This window comes from Canis lupus, chromosome 27, assembly GCF_011100685.1.
Source record: "Canis lupus familiaris isolate Mischka breed German Shepherd chromosome 27, alternate assembly UU_Cfam_GSD_1.0, whole genome shotgun sequence".
NCBI lineage: Eukaryota > Metazoa > Chordata > Mammalia > Carnivora > Canidae > Canis > Canis lupus.
This window is the reverse complement of record NC_049248.1, coordinates 17,625,580-17,639,732: the sequence shown is the minus strand read 5'-3', so window position 1 is coordinate 17,639,732 and position 14,153 is coordinate 17,625,580. Positions and strand designations below refer to the sequence as shown.

The window sequence follows — 14,153 nt, the reverse complement described above, 5'->3', positions numbered from 1 at the left end:
AGATGGAGTCCCATATCGAGCTCCATGTAGGGAGCCTGCTTCTCCCTCAACTTAGGCCTCTGCCTCTCTTTCTTATCTCTCTTAATGAATAAAATCTTAAAAAAAAATTCTACCCAGTGTTAAAGATTCAGCTCAGATGTTCTCTTCTCCTCAAATCCTTTCTACCATCAAAGTCAGAAATGATTCTTAATTTTCTAAACGCCAGGGCACTTACTATCCTGATGGCCCACTAATCACATATTATTTCAAGTTATTTGATATCAAGGTGCTATACCTTTTTTGCTGTTTCAGTTTCCTCTACAGGAATTTCACACATATTAGGCATGCACATTTGAATGAATATAGGAATAAAGCAATGTTATCAATTATTTAAAAATATTTCTAGTAATAATACATAAAATCATCAATATTTTATGTAAAAAAATATAAAAGTAAATTGTAACATACGTTTGCAACTTCATATGATCCATTTAATATCTGTTCCATGTAATGATTTAGATCTCTGAATCTTTTGTGGTTTGAATTTGTAAAAGGTAAGTGCCACCAATGAGGAAACCTGTTTTAAAGAAAAAAGTGTATATTTATTAGTTTGAAAATTGGCTTCTGCATCTTAGGGCTGTTCATGAATTTATACCATCAGATTGAAAGGCCAATGAAAATATTTTTTAAAAAATGAAACACATGAATAATCCTGAGGGTTTCATTAACATAGTTGTGGTACTTGCACTGTTTTAACTTTCATTAATATTAATACTAATTTAATTTAATTTACCACATTAATATATATGTTGTTTCTTACTGTGTTTATAGAAGACCACACATTTTATCCTTTAAATATATATGGAGGCTTGATAAATGCTTTCTGAAATTTAATGATTCATAATTTTCAAAAACGGTTAGATTGTATTGTTTCTTTTAGGTTCACTAGAGATATTTCTTCACCAACTAAATTAAACATTTTACCAAGTGGCATATGTTTCCATCTGGTATTAGTCTTTTGGAACAAAGTATCACTTTCCTCAAGAGTTAAACTTGCGGAATTTCCTCTGCTCTATCTAATGATTCCTCTTGTTGGGGTAGATGTGATTAAGACCAATTACTAAGTGGAATGATCTCTTAATGGTTAGCATTTGGTAACATATTTTGCTGGATAAATATATCTTTTTAGGAACTCTAGCATATTCCTCTGACTGCAATCTTGCTGCTGCCTCCTTCATACCTTTGCTTCTTTGGTGTAGATATTTCCCTGGTGTAAGGGGCATGAAGGGATAGTGAAATGCTGTCAGCAAATACAGAAGTGTATAACTGTGAGCCATCTAAACTATTCATGGCTTCCTGTCGGAAATGTTAAGGAAGTCCAAATCATGTTTGTGTACTTAAATAATTGACATTTTATTTTGTAAAGGTTTTCCTGAAGTTCTAAGGCCTACGGTATTAAAATTTTTCATCCAGATTTAATTATCACAACAATTAGTACCATATACAATTAACCAAAACATAGAAATGCATTTGATAAACAGATTGGGCAGGTTTTACATATTCATTTGTATATCTGTAGATGAATTCTCCTTATGTTAAAATAAAATGGAGTTCGGTATCAATTTTATTCCTTTGCTGATGTTTTTACAGAGGTATGTACTTAAAAAATCTTGTATATAATTAAGTATCAGAGAATTGAAGAATTTAGCCAAAATAAAGTTGTTCAATTGTTTGAAATGTTTTTGAGTTATATGCCAAATATAGCAACATTTTGTGAAAATGATTTTTTATGATCTTTTATCTGACAATGCCATCATGTCCTCCCTCCATTTTGTTCAGGCCAAAGATTGGGACTGTCAGCACCCAAATATTGTCAAGGGCACACAGGAACTATATGCCTTGCTTTTCCCCACCCTGCGCCCTCCCCCACCCCTGCCCGTACACAAATACACATTGCTGGAATGGTTTTTAAATCAATTTAAAAAAAATAAATAAATAAATAAATAAAATAAAATAAATCAATTTAAATACCAGGTGGTAGTTGTTGAGCAAGGCATAATCCTAACTAAAGCTGAAAATTGAGAAGAGGCATATGGAGAGAGATTACTAACACTTTTAAGGTTTTACAAGTTGTATTAATAGGTAGTACAGAGATTAAAGTGTAGAACAGAGAAGTTTTTGAAACCAATAACGGCAGCCACTTAACAATGACAAACATATTTTAAATCATTAATTAGTAGAGTACAATGGCAACCACTGATGTTGAATTTGATATTTGCAGTCAAACTTGGATTTTTTTTTTCTTTTTTTTTTTTTGCTAGCACATCTTTTTCCGTTACTCTATCAGATGTTTTTTTGGTAATTCTTAAAGCTGGTGCTGCCTTTAAGTTTCCATAATGACATTCCTTCCCTCTCAATCTCTTGAACATACTCTAAGTTGTTGACTTCCTGATTCTTAAAGCATCTGCATTTCAAAATTTCTGTGACATCTGCAAGCACACTTTTTCATAAACATGAACTACTTTGCTCTTCAATATTGCACAGTATCTCTCCATCCATTGATAACTTTACTTAGATTCAAATTTGGAAAGTGACTAAATCCTGAAAGCCTAGTGAAAATCCACATGTATAAAGTATGTCAGGTTAGATATGGGCATTCACATTGTTAAAGGACCATTTACTTAAAAATCTCAGTATAAATAAAATAACATTTGATTTCCCTACATGCCAATATAATCTCTGGCAAGGTCATTTTTTTTAAAGTCAAGATACTCCTTTGGTATACACTGAAATCTATGACCTAAATTTGGCTAGTTCTAAGTGATGAGTTTTAAAAAGTCTTTTGAATGGAAGTAATTTTCAGTTATTCTTAATGTGTTTATGTTTAGTATTTTTAAAATTATAACATGAACAAAAGCAATGGTTGTCGAGATTGTTTGACAATGAACATAACAATAAATTAAATTTAGATTATCCAAGTAAAAGTTGACAATTCACAACAAAAGTGAGTTGGAATTAGTAAATTTTACTTATATACTAAATAATACTAATGAATTGTTTTCTGGTATAGGAAATAATTATATCAGAGCTTTTTATTGCAATTATTTGTTGAAAGAGTAGATATATCCAATTTAGTTCTGCATTTTCAATTTCAATCTTATTTTTATAGAAAAAACTAAAAAATATATTAAATATAAAAATGGGCAAATAAAACAATTTTTCTTAGAACTGATGAAAAATGAAATGGCTTCTGAATTTTCAATCTACAAAATCAATGGCTAGAAGCAAACAGAGAAATTGCAAACCTTGTCCTGTTTTTATGAGACAAAGGTTCTTTACTCTGGGAGCAATACAGACTCTGCTGGGATAGTTTCAATGGCATTTGAGTCAGAATGCTGTGTTGCTTACAAATAGAAAATCCCATAACCGTAATTTTTCCTTATGTTCAAGGACAAGTACTTCAGGCAAAACACTGGGGAGGACAGTGCCTTACTCTGGGAGAGTCAGTGATGCAAACTGCTTCTGAAGTTCGCTGTGAAGTTTGGAAAACTGGTCAAATGATTTTTCTGAAAAGCTTGTTTCATTGTTACTGTGTGTCACCTGGATTAGATACAGCTGCAGAAAATAAATAGACAAAAATCAAAAGATGGCATTATCAACCTGTGATACATTTTAAAAATCTGTTTTCATGTAAGCTAAATAAAGCAAGAACTTTCTGCAAAAAGTCATCACAAGAGCTAAAAGATGCAATTTGTAAAGGCAAAATTACCTATAAACACACTATATGAAAATATCATAATCTTATGTGCTGGGAACAGACTGCCTAATTTCTGCTCTTTTTTCATGTGGACACTTTAATTAGCTTTTGATTTATAGTCTACCAAAGGGTAGGAACTGTTCTCTTTGATGGTTCTCTACTAATAGCTCTGGTTGTTATGATTTCTCCTTAGAACATTCTCTTTTAATGGTACTTCTGCTCAAATTGTAACTGATTTATCATTTGCATAGTAAAAAAAAATCATGATATAAAGGAGGATGTGTAGCATAGTGAAGGGAAGTCTGAGACGAAGTCAAATGAAATTTAAGTCAAATTGACAGACTTGAGACTTACATGACTAGTTTTCTTGCTGAACCCTAAAATTGTCGCTCTTTGAATTGACCTGGTTGCATTCAGCATACAGGATTCCTGGGAAAAATTCTGTGAAGCAGATTTAGCAGGATTTATGGATGTCATTTGTGCAAGTGTATGGATCAGGTTATTTAACTTAACAGGGAAGCATTCCAGACTTTCCTTTATTTTCCTAGAGAAACAAAAAAGAAAAGATAGTGAGTAACATTTCTCTGAGTTGACTCATTTCATTTAAAATTTGTTTTCTTGTGTTTGTTAGATGTTGAGGAAAAAGTCAAGAACCATGTCTGTTTATTTATAAAATGTTATTTTTATAAACCCCAAGTTCACATCTTGAGTTGTTAGAATATAAAAGAAACCTTCTTGGTGAAATATAAAACTAACTATAATTTTGTATTTTGACTTATTTTAGGTTTGTTTTAGAAATAATTCATTTAAAATTCAATTTTAGTTTAAAATTATTTAAAATATTTAAATAATTCCAGAAGTTAAAAACTATAGAACAATGCATATTCCATGAAGCTGAGCATCTATCCTTGTACTCTATATTATTCCTTCTCTCTCCATATTTAAATATTTAAAAAGTTATGGTTCAAGTCTTATTGCTTTATTTTATTTTTGTATATATTTGTGTTCTCTCAACTATGTTGCAAAAGTGTTGCATATTATATACTATGTTTAATATACAGTATTCTCTATGAAATATTTTTCACTCTGTGGTCTTAGTTTTTGGTGTGTTTCTACTTTTTAAAGTTTTGGGTTTTTTTATATTTGAAGTTTGCAGTTGTGTTCTAATGATATAAATATCTTCATATAATGTTCTTCATCTTATCTGTACCATCTTCTCTAGTATCTGATTTGGAGTGTTGTCCTTTTTATCCTGGTTAATACTATAAAGCAAATGGTGTGCTTATTCTGTTCATATGTACTTCCTATTCCATCATCATTATGATTAACATCATTAGGGAAATACAAATCAAAACCACAATGAGATACTATCTTACATCTGTCAGGATGGCTAAAATTAACAACAACAACAAAAAACCAAGTTTTTGGCAAGGATGTGGAAAAAAGGGGAACCCTCCTGCACTGTTGTTGGAAATGCAAAATGATGCAACCACTGTGGAAATCAGTATGGAGCCTCCTTAAAAAGTTAAAAATAGAACTACCCTACAGTCCAGGAATTACACTATGGGTACTTACTCAAAGAGTACAAAAATAATACTAATTAAAAGTGATAGGGCACCCCAATATTTATAGCAACATTATCTACAATAACCAAATTATGGAAAGAGCCCATATGTCCATTGACTGATGAATGGATAAAGATGTGGTATGTGTATACACACACACACACAGACACACACACATATATATATATATATATAATGGAATATTATTTAGCCACAAAAAGAATGAAATCTTGTCAATTGCACTGACATGGATGGAGCTAGAAACTATTAAGCTAAGCAAAATAAGTCAATCAGAGAAAGACAGGTACCACATAATTTGACTCATATGTGGAATTTAAGAAACAAAACAAATGAGCAAAGGGGAAAAAAAGAGAGAGAGAAAGAGAGAGAGGCATTCCAAGAAACAGAGTCTTAATTATAAACAATCTGATGGTGACCAAGAAGGAGCTGGGTGGGGGATGGGTTAAATAAGTGATGACAGTAAGGTGTGCACTTCTGATGAGCACCAGGTGTTGTAATGGAAGTGTTGATTCACTATAAATTAACTACTAATACACTGTATGACTTGCAACTAATATTGCATGTTAACTGATATTTAAATAAAAACAAAAAATGCAATAAAAGTGTTTTATTTTCTTTCTTGAATTCAATCACCTTATTTCTGAGTTTTTCTAATTGTGATACATATTGTTCTTTCATGTCTTTATCATTGTGTTAATTTCTTTTAGCTCAATTTGAAATATAAGGATACAATTTCTTTTGTGGGAATGTCTTTCTGGCATACTTCACTGTAGGAATTTTGTTTTACATTTTACTTCTTTATTGATTAATATAATTTTGTATGATGTTCAAACAAGATCCATTTTGTTTGCTCATTTGAATATGAAATTAGCATTCCTGAACTTTTAGGAAGGAGTAGAAGATTTTTGAGGGCCTGAAGCTCCTTTTTCTGTTGCTATTACACAGTGATAAAAACTGTTTAATATTTTCTGAGATATGCTTCTTTTGCTTATTCCCTCACCCCAAATTTTTTTTCTAGACTTTGGTTTTATTTTTCTCCTATGATCTTTCTCCTCTCTCATGTTGGAATATACACCTAGCAGTTTCTCTTCGGTGTAGAACTTTTTCCTGGAAGGGAGCTCCAGTTACTTTTGAAGGCTCATAAAGTTCTCTGACCTTTTCAGATCTGCCACAGAACCCTGGTCCTTCCCAGTGAATTGAAGTGTGTAAAAATTCTTTCCAGTTTTAGCTGCTGTTATCAAAGTGGTCTGCTCAGCTTTCCAATGAGTACCTGTGTCGTCTTTGGAGTCTTGTTCTCAGATCAGATGACCTATTGCTTCTTTAGTTTCTTCCCATGATATGCTGATACATAGGTCTTAAAGCTGAATGGTTTGTCCTACTTGCTCATATTTTAGTGTTCTTGGGAAGACTTTGTTGCCTAGTTTTGTTGTAGATATTGTTCATAGTTATTGGGTTTTGTTACTCTATTTGATAGGTCTGCTTATTTGGAAGAGATTCAGGGATATTAAAAAACTTGACTTTATATAATAGATAAAACTCAAGCAACACAGCAAAACATGAAGAAAAACAGGAATTCCCTTCATTCTTCCTCCAACAACAACCAAAATTTCTCCTTTTACAGAGTTTATATAATGTGAAATTCAGACAATAATGAAATAAACATTTAAAGATTAAGGATTTGAGAAAGAAACATACACTAGTGCTAAAAAACACTGAAATAGAAATTGTAGAGATAGACTATGAGGTAGGTAACAGTGTTGCAATTTTAAATAGGATGGTCAGAAGTAATGTCACTGAAAAGAGAGTTGAGTGATTTGACACAGATCTTAATTTGTCAAGAGTGTAGGCCATGGGGATTTCTGATAGAGGACATTCAAAGTGGAAACAACAGGTAATCCAGAAACTCAGAGGTAGTTGGGTGACTGGTGTTTGGCAGATGGCAAAAACAGCAGTGTGGCTGACAGAGTGAGGAGGGAGAGAAAGGAATTAGACAAATAGAGCACTGTTTTGTACGGATTGTGATGTTGTGTGATATAAAAGTAAAATAGACAGGAGTAAAAAAAAACACAACTCTATGCAATGTTGTAATCTGCTATTTTAACTTAGTAATATATCACAGTACCTGAAAGTATACATACAGTCATAAATTTAACCAATATTTTTTATTACAAAGACTATTCTTTCCTTGGTGATTCAATTTTGTCCAATACTAAGCCTCTATATATGCCTGGGGCTGCTTCTAGCCTCTTCACTGTGTTGCACTTGTCATTTGTCCATTTCTGTGTCAATATTACCCTTCCTCAAAATCTGGAACTTACAAGTTTTGAAATCCACAAGCTCTTTTACTCTCTTCTTCTTTAGATATTTTTTCACTGTTTTAGGTCCTCTAGTCTCCCAAATATATTCTGTTTGTATTTTATTTTTTAATTTAAATTCAAGTTAGTTAACATATAGTTTAGTATTGGATTCAGGAGTAGAATTTAGTGATTCATCACTTACATATATAACCCTTAGTGCTCATCAAATGCCCTGAACAAATGCCCTCCTTAATGCCCATTACCCATTTAGCCCATTCCCCTATCCACCTTGCATCTCCAGCAACCCTGTTTGTTCTTTATATTTAAGTGTCTCTTAGGATTTGCCTCCCTCTCTGTTTTTATTATATTTTATTTTTCCTTCCCTTCCTCTATGTTTTCTGTTTTTTTGTTTGTTTTCTGTTTTTAAATTCCACATGAGTGAGATTATATATTTGTCTTTCTCTGACTGACTTATTTTGCTTAGCCTAATACACTCTAGTTCCACCCATATTGTGGCAAATGGCAAGATTTCATTCTTTTTGATTGCAGAGTAATATTCAATCCTATATATATCTACCACATCTTTATCCATTCATCAGGTGATGGACATTTGGATTTGGACTCTTCCCATAATTGAGCTATTATTGATAAAGCTGCTGTAAACACTAGAGTCCACGTGCCACTCTGAATCAGCATTTTTATACCCTTTGGGTAAGTATCTAGTAGTGTAATTGCTGGGTTGTAGGGTAGTTCTATTTTTAACTTTTTGGGGAACCTCCATACTGTTTTTTAGAGTGGCTGCACAAGTTTGCATTCCCATCAAGAGTGCAAGAGGATTCCCCTTTCTCTGCATCCTCACCAACATCTGTTGTTTCCTGAGTTGTTCACTTTAGCCGTTCTGACAGGTTTGAGATGGTATCTCGTTATGGTTTTGATTTTTATTTCCCTGATGATGAGTGATGTTGAGCATCTTTTCAGGTGTCTGTTAGCCCTCTGGATGCCTTCTCTGGAAATGTGTCTATTCGTGTCTTCTGCCTATTTTTTACCTGGATTATTTGTTTTTTGGGTGTTGAGTTTGATAAGTTCTTTATAGATTTTGGATACTAACCCTTTATCTGTTATGTCATTTGCAAATATCTTCTCCCATTAGAATCAACCTATCAGGCTCACCCATACAAAAAATAAATGTGTAAGTATTTGAGTGGTATTGCATTGAAACTATAAATCAATTTGGGGAGAATTAATATCTTTACTGTATTAAGACATGCGGAGTGCTGAGTGGCTCAGTCGGTTAAGTGGCTGCCTTTGGCTCAGGTGATGATCCTGGGGTTCTGGAATGGAGTCCCAAGTCAGGCTCCTGGCCAAGCAGGAAGCCTGCTTCTCTCTCCTCCTCGCTCATGCTCTCCTTATCTCTGTTGCTATCTCGGTCTATTTAAAAAAAATAAATAAAATCTTAAAAAATATATATTAAGATACGCAACTGGCAAACATGGTAGATTTCTCCATTTACTTAAGTCTTGTTTTACATTTCTCTGTATGAGCTTAGATATTTTTTTCCTATGAAAGATTTGCATTATCTTTTGTTGGATTTATTCTCCAGTTGAACATGTTTTTGTTAATGGCAAATTGTGCATGCTATCTTTTCCTAAATTTTAAATAATATTTGATAATATGTAAATGGTTTTAAACTTTTATTGATTTTAACAATATTTCTGTATAATCTTTTGAAATTTGTATAGACATAGTCATGTAATCTGTAAAAATGATAGAGTTTTTGTTATCTTTGCACTGCTAAGACCCAGTTCAATATTAAATGGAAGTGATGATAGCATTTTTGGTTTGTTCCTGATTACAATATTTCACCATTAAGAATAATGTTTTCTATTCAGTTTTAGCTAAGGCATTCCTTTCTATTCTGGATTTTATTTTTTAAAAAAGAGTGATTCTAAACTTTATTAACTGCATTTTCTGTATCAATTGAAGTGATCATATAACGTTTCCCCTTTAACCTCTTTTACTACGGAGTCTTGGTTGTTTATCTTGTAACTGCTTACTTTACTGAACTCTTGTTATTCCAATTTTTAAAATTCTCTAGATTATTTTATTTGTTGTCTTATTCAAAAAGAAAATAATAATATATAAACTTAAACATAGAGCTTTACTTATCAATATAAAGACATTATTATCTTTTCCTGACATTAATGGGAATGCTTGCAATTTTTCACTTTTAAAAGTATGATGTTTATCTAAGTTTCCTTCTATTCTGAACTTCCTAAAATTTTCTAAGAGGAATGGATATTGAATATAATTAAATACTACTTTTCTGGGTTGGCATCTATCAAAGTTATCATGCAATGCCTTCTTTAGACTAATCTGCCATGTCCTCAGTGTTAACAATGTAGTTCAATAATGTTTAATAATTTTCCCCTCAATTTTACAAAACTTCAAACCCATTTATCTTGTTCTAGTATTAGACTCTTTAAAATAAATTCCAAAATTTTCCATTATTATACATCAATCTAGGTCAAAATTCACTTAAAAAGTTAAAATATGGCTCTGATCATTATTCATTTCCACAGTGTTCATATTTCTAAAGATATTCTTTGACTTTATGAATTTATGGGTATATTGTACAGTATAAAACATTCATTTCTTTTCTCATTCATAGTTTAAAGAATTAAGATAATAATAGTAGTATTAGTACAATGCTAATTATGATTTATGGAGAGCCAACCATTCATTCATTTCTTCAACAAATATTTACTGAACATATTTTATGTGTTGGGGTGGAAAGCTTGAGGGTGACAGCATGTACTCACTTCTCATAAAGATAGGCTATGAATCATAAATCATAAGTTATGATCTATTCACCTTCACAAAATCTCAAACACATCCATGTCTTACTTTTACATTGCCCAGAAGTCAATATGTACGAAGACTCAAGGTGACAGATGAACTTTTATGATAAGCCTATAGTTTTAGGGTAAACTTTGACCTAAATCCATCTCCTATCTCACAGGTGGCAGATTTAACAGCTCAGATAAAATAGCACTGTTTGGGATTGGGGCCCTGATAGTAGTAGGTTTCAGGCTTCTGCAAAGATCTGATTTATGCAAGTGGCAGCCCTACAACTTATTTTGTTTAATGGCAGCATCAGCAGGATTATACTTTGGAGTGTCCTCATATTACAGGTTCAAAGTAGCAGCTGGAAGGAACTAGTTCTTAAATTTCTTAGAGGAAACCTCCAGATCATCCTGATAAACACTTCTAACTCCCTGCCAGGCACTGTTTTATGTGCTGGGACATAGAGATAGAAAGAAATCAGATATCTGTCCTCAGGGAGTATATATCCTTTGGCAGGCGCTGCACTAAATGCCTTATGTTAATTTTTTCATCCTTATAGGAAAGCAGTAAAATTATTTTAGCAATAGATTAAAAAAAAAAAAAAAAAGGACCAAGGATGGTTAAATGAAGACCAAAGGTGACATCATTTAGAAAGTGGTATTCAAAAATTTCAGCTGATGTTTACCTGATTCCCAAGTCTTTGCTCTCATTATTTATAATAAGCAGCCTTTCAACTTTGTCTTTAGACTAGCCAATGGGGATCCCTGGGTGGCGCAGCGGTTTGGTGCCTGCCTTTGGCCCAGGGCGCGATCCTGGAGACCCGGGATCGAATCCCATGTCGAGCTCCCGGTGCATGGAGCCTGCTTCTCCCTCTCCCTCTGCCTATGTCTCTGCCTCTCTCTCTCTCTCTCTCTCTCTGTGTGACTATCATACATAAATAAAAATTAAAAAAAAGACTAGCCAATAAATATGTTTAACATGGAACTCTTAGGTGGAATAAAGGCACTAAAATAACGATATTTCAGTTTTTACATAAAAATAACCCTTGGAAAAACACTTAAAAATATTTCTTATAGCCAGGGAACATAGTCCAAGTGGTTATATAATAACCATAAAATTAAGCCTTAGATCCTATCTTAAAATGTATACAAAATCTATTGTATTTCATAACATATTCACCTTTTTTATGACATAAACATTTTAAATTGCTTATCAGTAGAAACAACTGCTGCTAACAGGTTTCCTAGCTATGAGCGTGTGAAAGAGCAACTGAGTTTATTAGTCTCAGAAGACTGGGTTGAATCTAGGAGGTCTGATCTTCCATGCCAGGTTCAACATACAGACAGAGAGCAGTAGTTGTCTTTTTTTTTTTTCTCAGATTAAATTTTGTAATATTTTTGAACTCATATTTATATTAATATGTGACTGTTAAGGGGCAAAAGTTTTTCACTGTTTTATGAGCCATAACAGAATAACCACTGAGGAGAGGTGTCTATAATGCTGTGGAATGAATGGCAGTTGAGTGAAGCTTTTGAGGCAATAGGATAGAAATTTCAAGAGCATATTTCTATTGCTGAAGTTGTTTATATTGCTTTGTGGTTTGATAGAATACCTGTTGTACCAGTCAGTCTCTTTAATAGTCTCAGAGAAATATTTCTCAAAAAATTTATCTGTGGAGGAATTTGCATAAGAACATTCTTATTTGCCACTGACTCTGTAATTTTATCATATATAAATACAAGAGTTTCAAGTGACTCATACTTCCCATGAATGAATTTCTTCATCTAACCTCCAAACTTCATTTTCATTGCATTGGCTTTGGCATGTGTGATAAACACAGTTTTTTTTCCCTTTCTGTATTCAAGTTACTGATGGAGTGTCCAGCTTTGTGAGTCTTTCTTAACAATTCAGAGGGAACAATGGCTTAATACAACTTTGTCACAATTTCTTTTATTCTGTGAAGAAAAATAATAGTTCAACGTTGAATTTGTAATCTCTAAAATATCTGACCAACACTTTCTCATTCTTAAGCTTGTAAAGTGTGCTATCAAGATAATTCTTACTTTGTTACAAGTTTATAACTGGAACAATAAGTATTCAAACCCACATATTTTAACCAAAAAAATTACCATTCTGAAATGAATTCAGTGAGTAATTATTGCTGATGAATTCTTGATACACAATAAAGTTCTTCTCTATGCATTTTTAGTTTTAAACATTCAAGATTAAATAATAATAAAAAAAATAAAAATTCAAGATTGTCTGGCATGACAAAGAGATGATTTTGGCTGCACAGGTATGCACACATGTATGAATACAAACCTTTAACCTTCATGTTCTAACCTTTTAAATAAAATAGATACTATGAAAGAGTATCTCATGCTAATCCTTGTGGCTTCAATGCCCTGGTACCCTAATTTAAGATACATAGATTATAAGCATGTAGACATTTTCTTATTAAACATTTAGATGTTTGGATATTTTCTTACCATATTCACCCAATCTGAAGACACTAAAGTTAAAAAATATCTATATTTATCTGAGACTATCAGAGCATTAGAAGTTTCACATGTAGGATTTTTCACCATTTGAAAAAAATCACTGTGTGATTTTGCTTAAAGTCCTGGAAGAGGATCCATTATGTAAGAAATCAATTTTGCTCTATTCTGAACTCACTTATTAGTTCTGCCCGTGATCTCAAGAAAGTCAATTGCTTCCAGGAGACTCAATTGTTTCATTTATAAAACACAGATGATGACTAAACCATGCCGTTCCCCCAAGACCATTGATAAAATTGAATTAGGTAACATATGAAAAGTAATTGGAAATAGAAAAATATTACACAAATATTATTTCAGAAAGCTTACTACCAAATAAGTAAAGAAATGAATATATATGAGCCCAAAAGGTAGTAAACTACATACAGAGGGATACAAAAGAAAACAAAAGTGGAGATTTATGGTTTTATGGAAAATGACTTGAGGTAAACTGAAATCCTACAAAAGAGAAATTAGATAATGGTTAAAACAAGGGGCAGCTTTAGGTTTATCTTTCTTTCTTCTCCTTTTTTTTTTTTTTTTTTTCTTCTTCATTCTTTGGAACTTGGCTTACAAAAAAAAAAAAAGAAAGAAAGAAAAGGAGAGAAAAAATTGCTGTTTTCCAAGTTAAAGTTTGAAGTCTTCAAAATTTACCTACAAGGTTAGGGAGCCTTATGTAAATGTCATCACAAGCACTTAGCTCTGCATATAAACAGGAATTCTAGGTTCCATGGTCTGACTATCAATAAGTAATTCTTACACTTAGGGATGCTATTTAGAAAAACCAGCCAAATCAGAGCAAATGGAAGAAGGGGATTAGAAAAAAGGTTGATGGACTGGTTTTATTATGTAGAAGTTTTATGCCAGTGAAATGATATCCCAGGCTTCTATTCCCACCAACCCCCCACCAAAGCCAGCTTATTTTATTGATAATAAGCAGGAAAATAAATCTTAACATGCAATAATATAGAAAAATCAATAGCCATAAATGGTGCTGTAATTAAGGTAATAAAAATCTTTAAAATGTGAAAAAATACATTTTAAAATAGTAAATTAGTCTAGTTGTGTGCAACTCACGGAGTCAGGAATAGCAGTGAGGATAGGCTGATGCATGTAGCTAGCTGTTCTGGGGGTTAGCAGCTGTTGTGAAACA

The 14,153-nt window shown here is 32.6% G+C and overlaps 1 protein-coding gene across 8 annotated transcripts in view; it reads right to left on the bottom strand.

The window, feature by feature from the left end:
- PIK3C2G (phosphatidylinositol-4-phosphate 3-kinase catalytic subunit type 2 gamma) overlaps positions 1-14,153 on the bottom strand; it is a 365,888-nt gene that overhangs the window by 72,993 nt on the left and 278,742 nt on the right. For 6 of the 8 annotated variants that reach the window (XR_005379904.1, XR_005379905.1, XM_038576933.1 and 3 more), the window contains 3 exons: positions 4,091-4,280; positions 3,473-3,594; positions 448-556 (listed from right to left, as the gene is read on the bottom strand). Coding sequence is in view for 6 of the 8 variants with exons in the window: in XM_038576933.1 (XP_038432861.1) it covers positions 448-556; positions 3,473-3,594; positions 4,091-4,280 (421 nt within the window). In the remaining 2 variants the exon portion in view is untranslated. Of the gene's footprint in view, positions 1-447; positions 557-3,472; positions 3,595-4,090; positions 4,281-8,872; positions 9,048-12,230; positions 12,419-14,153 lie in introns of those variants that run through there. The other 2 variants (XM_038576936.1, XM_038576935.1) reach the window with 2 other exon arrangements.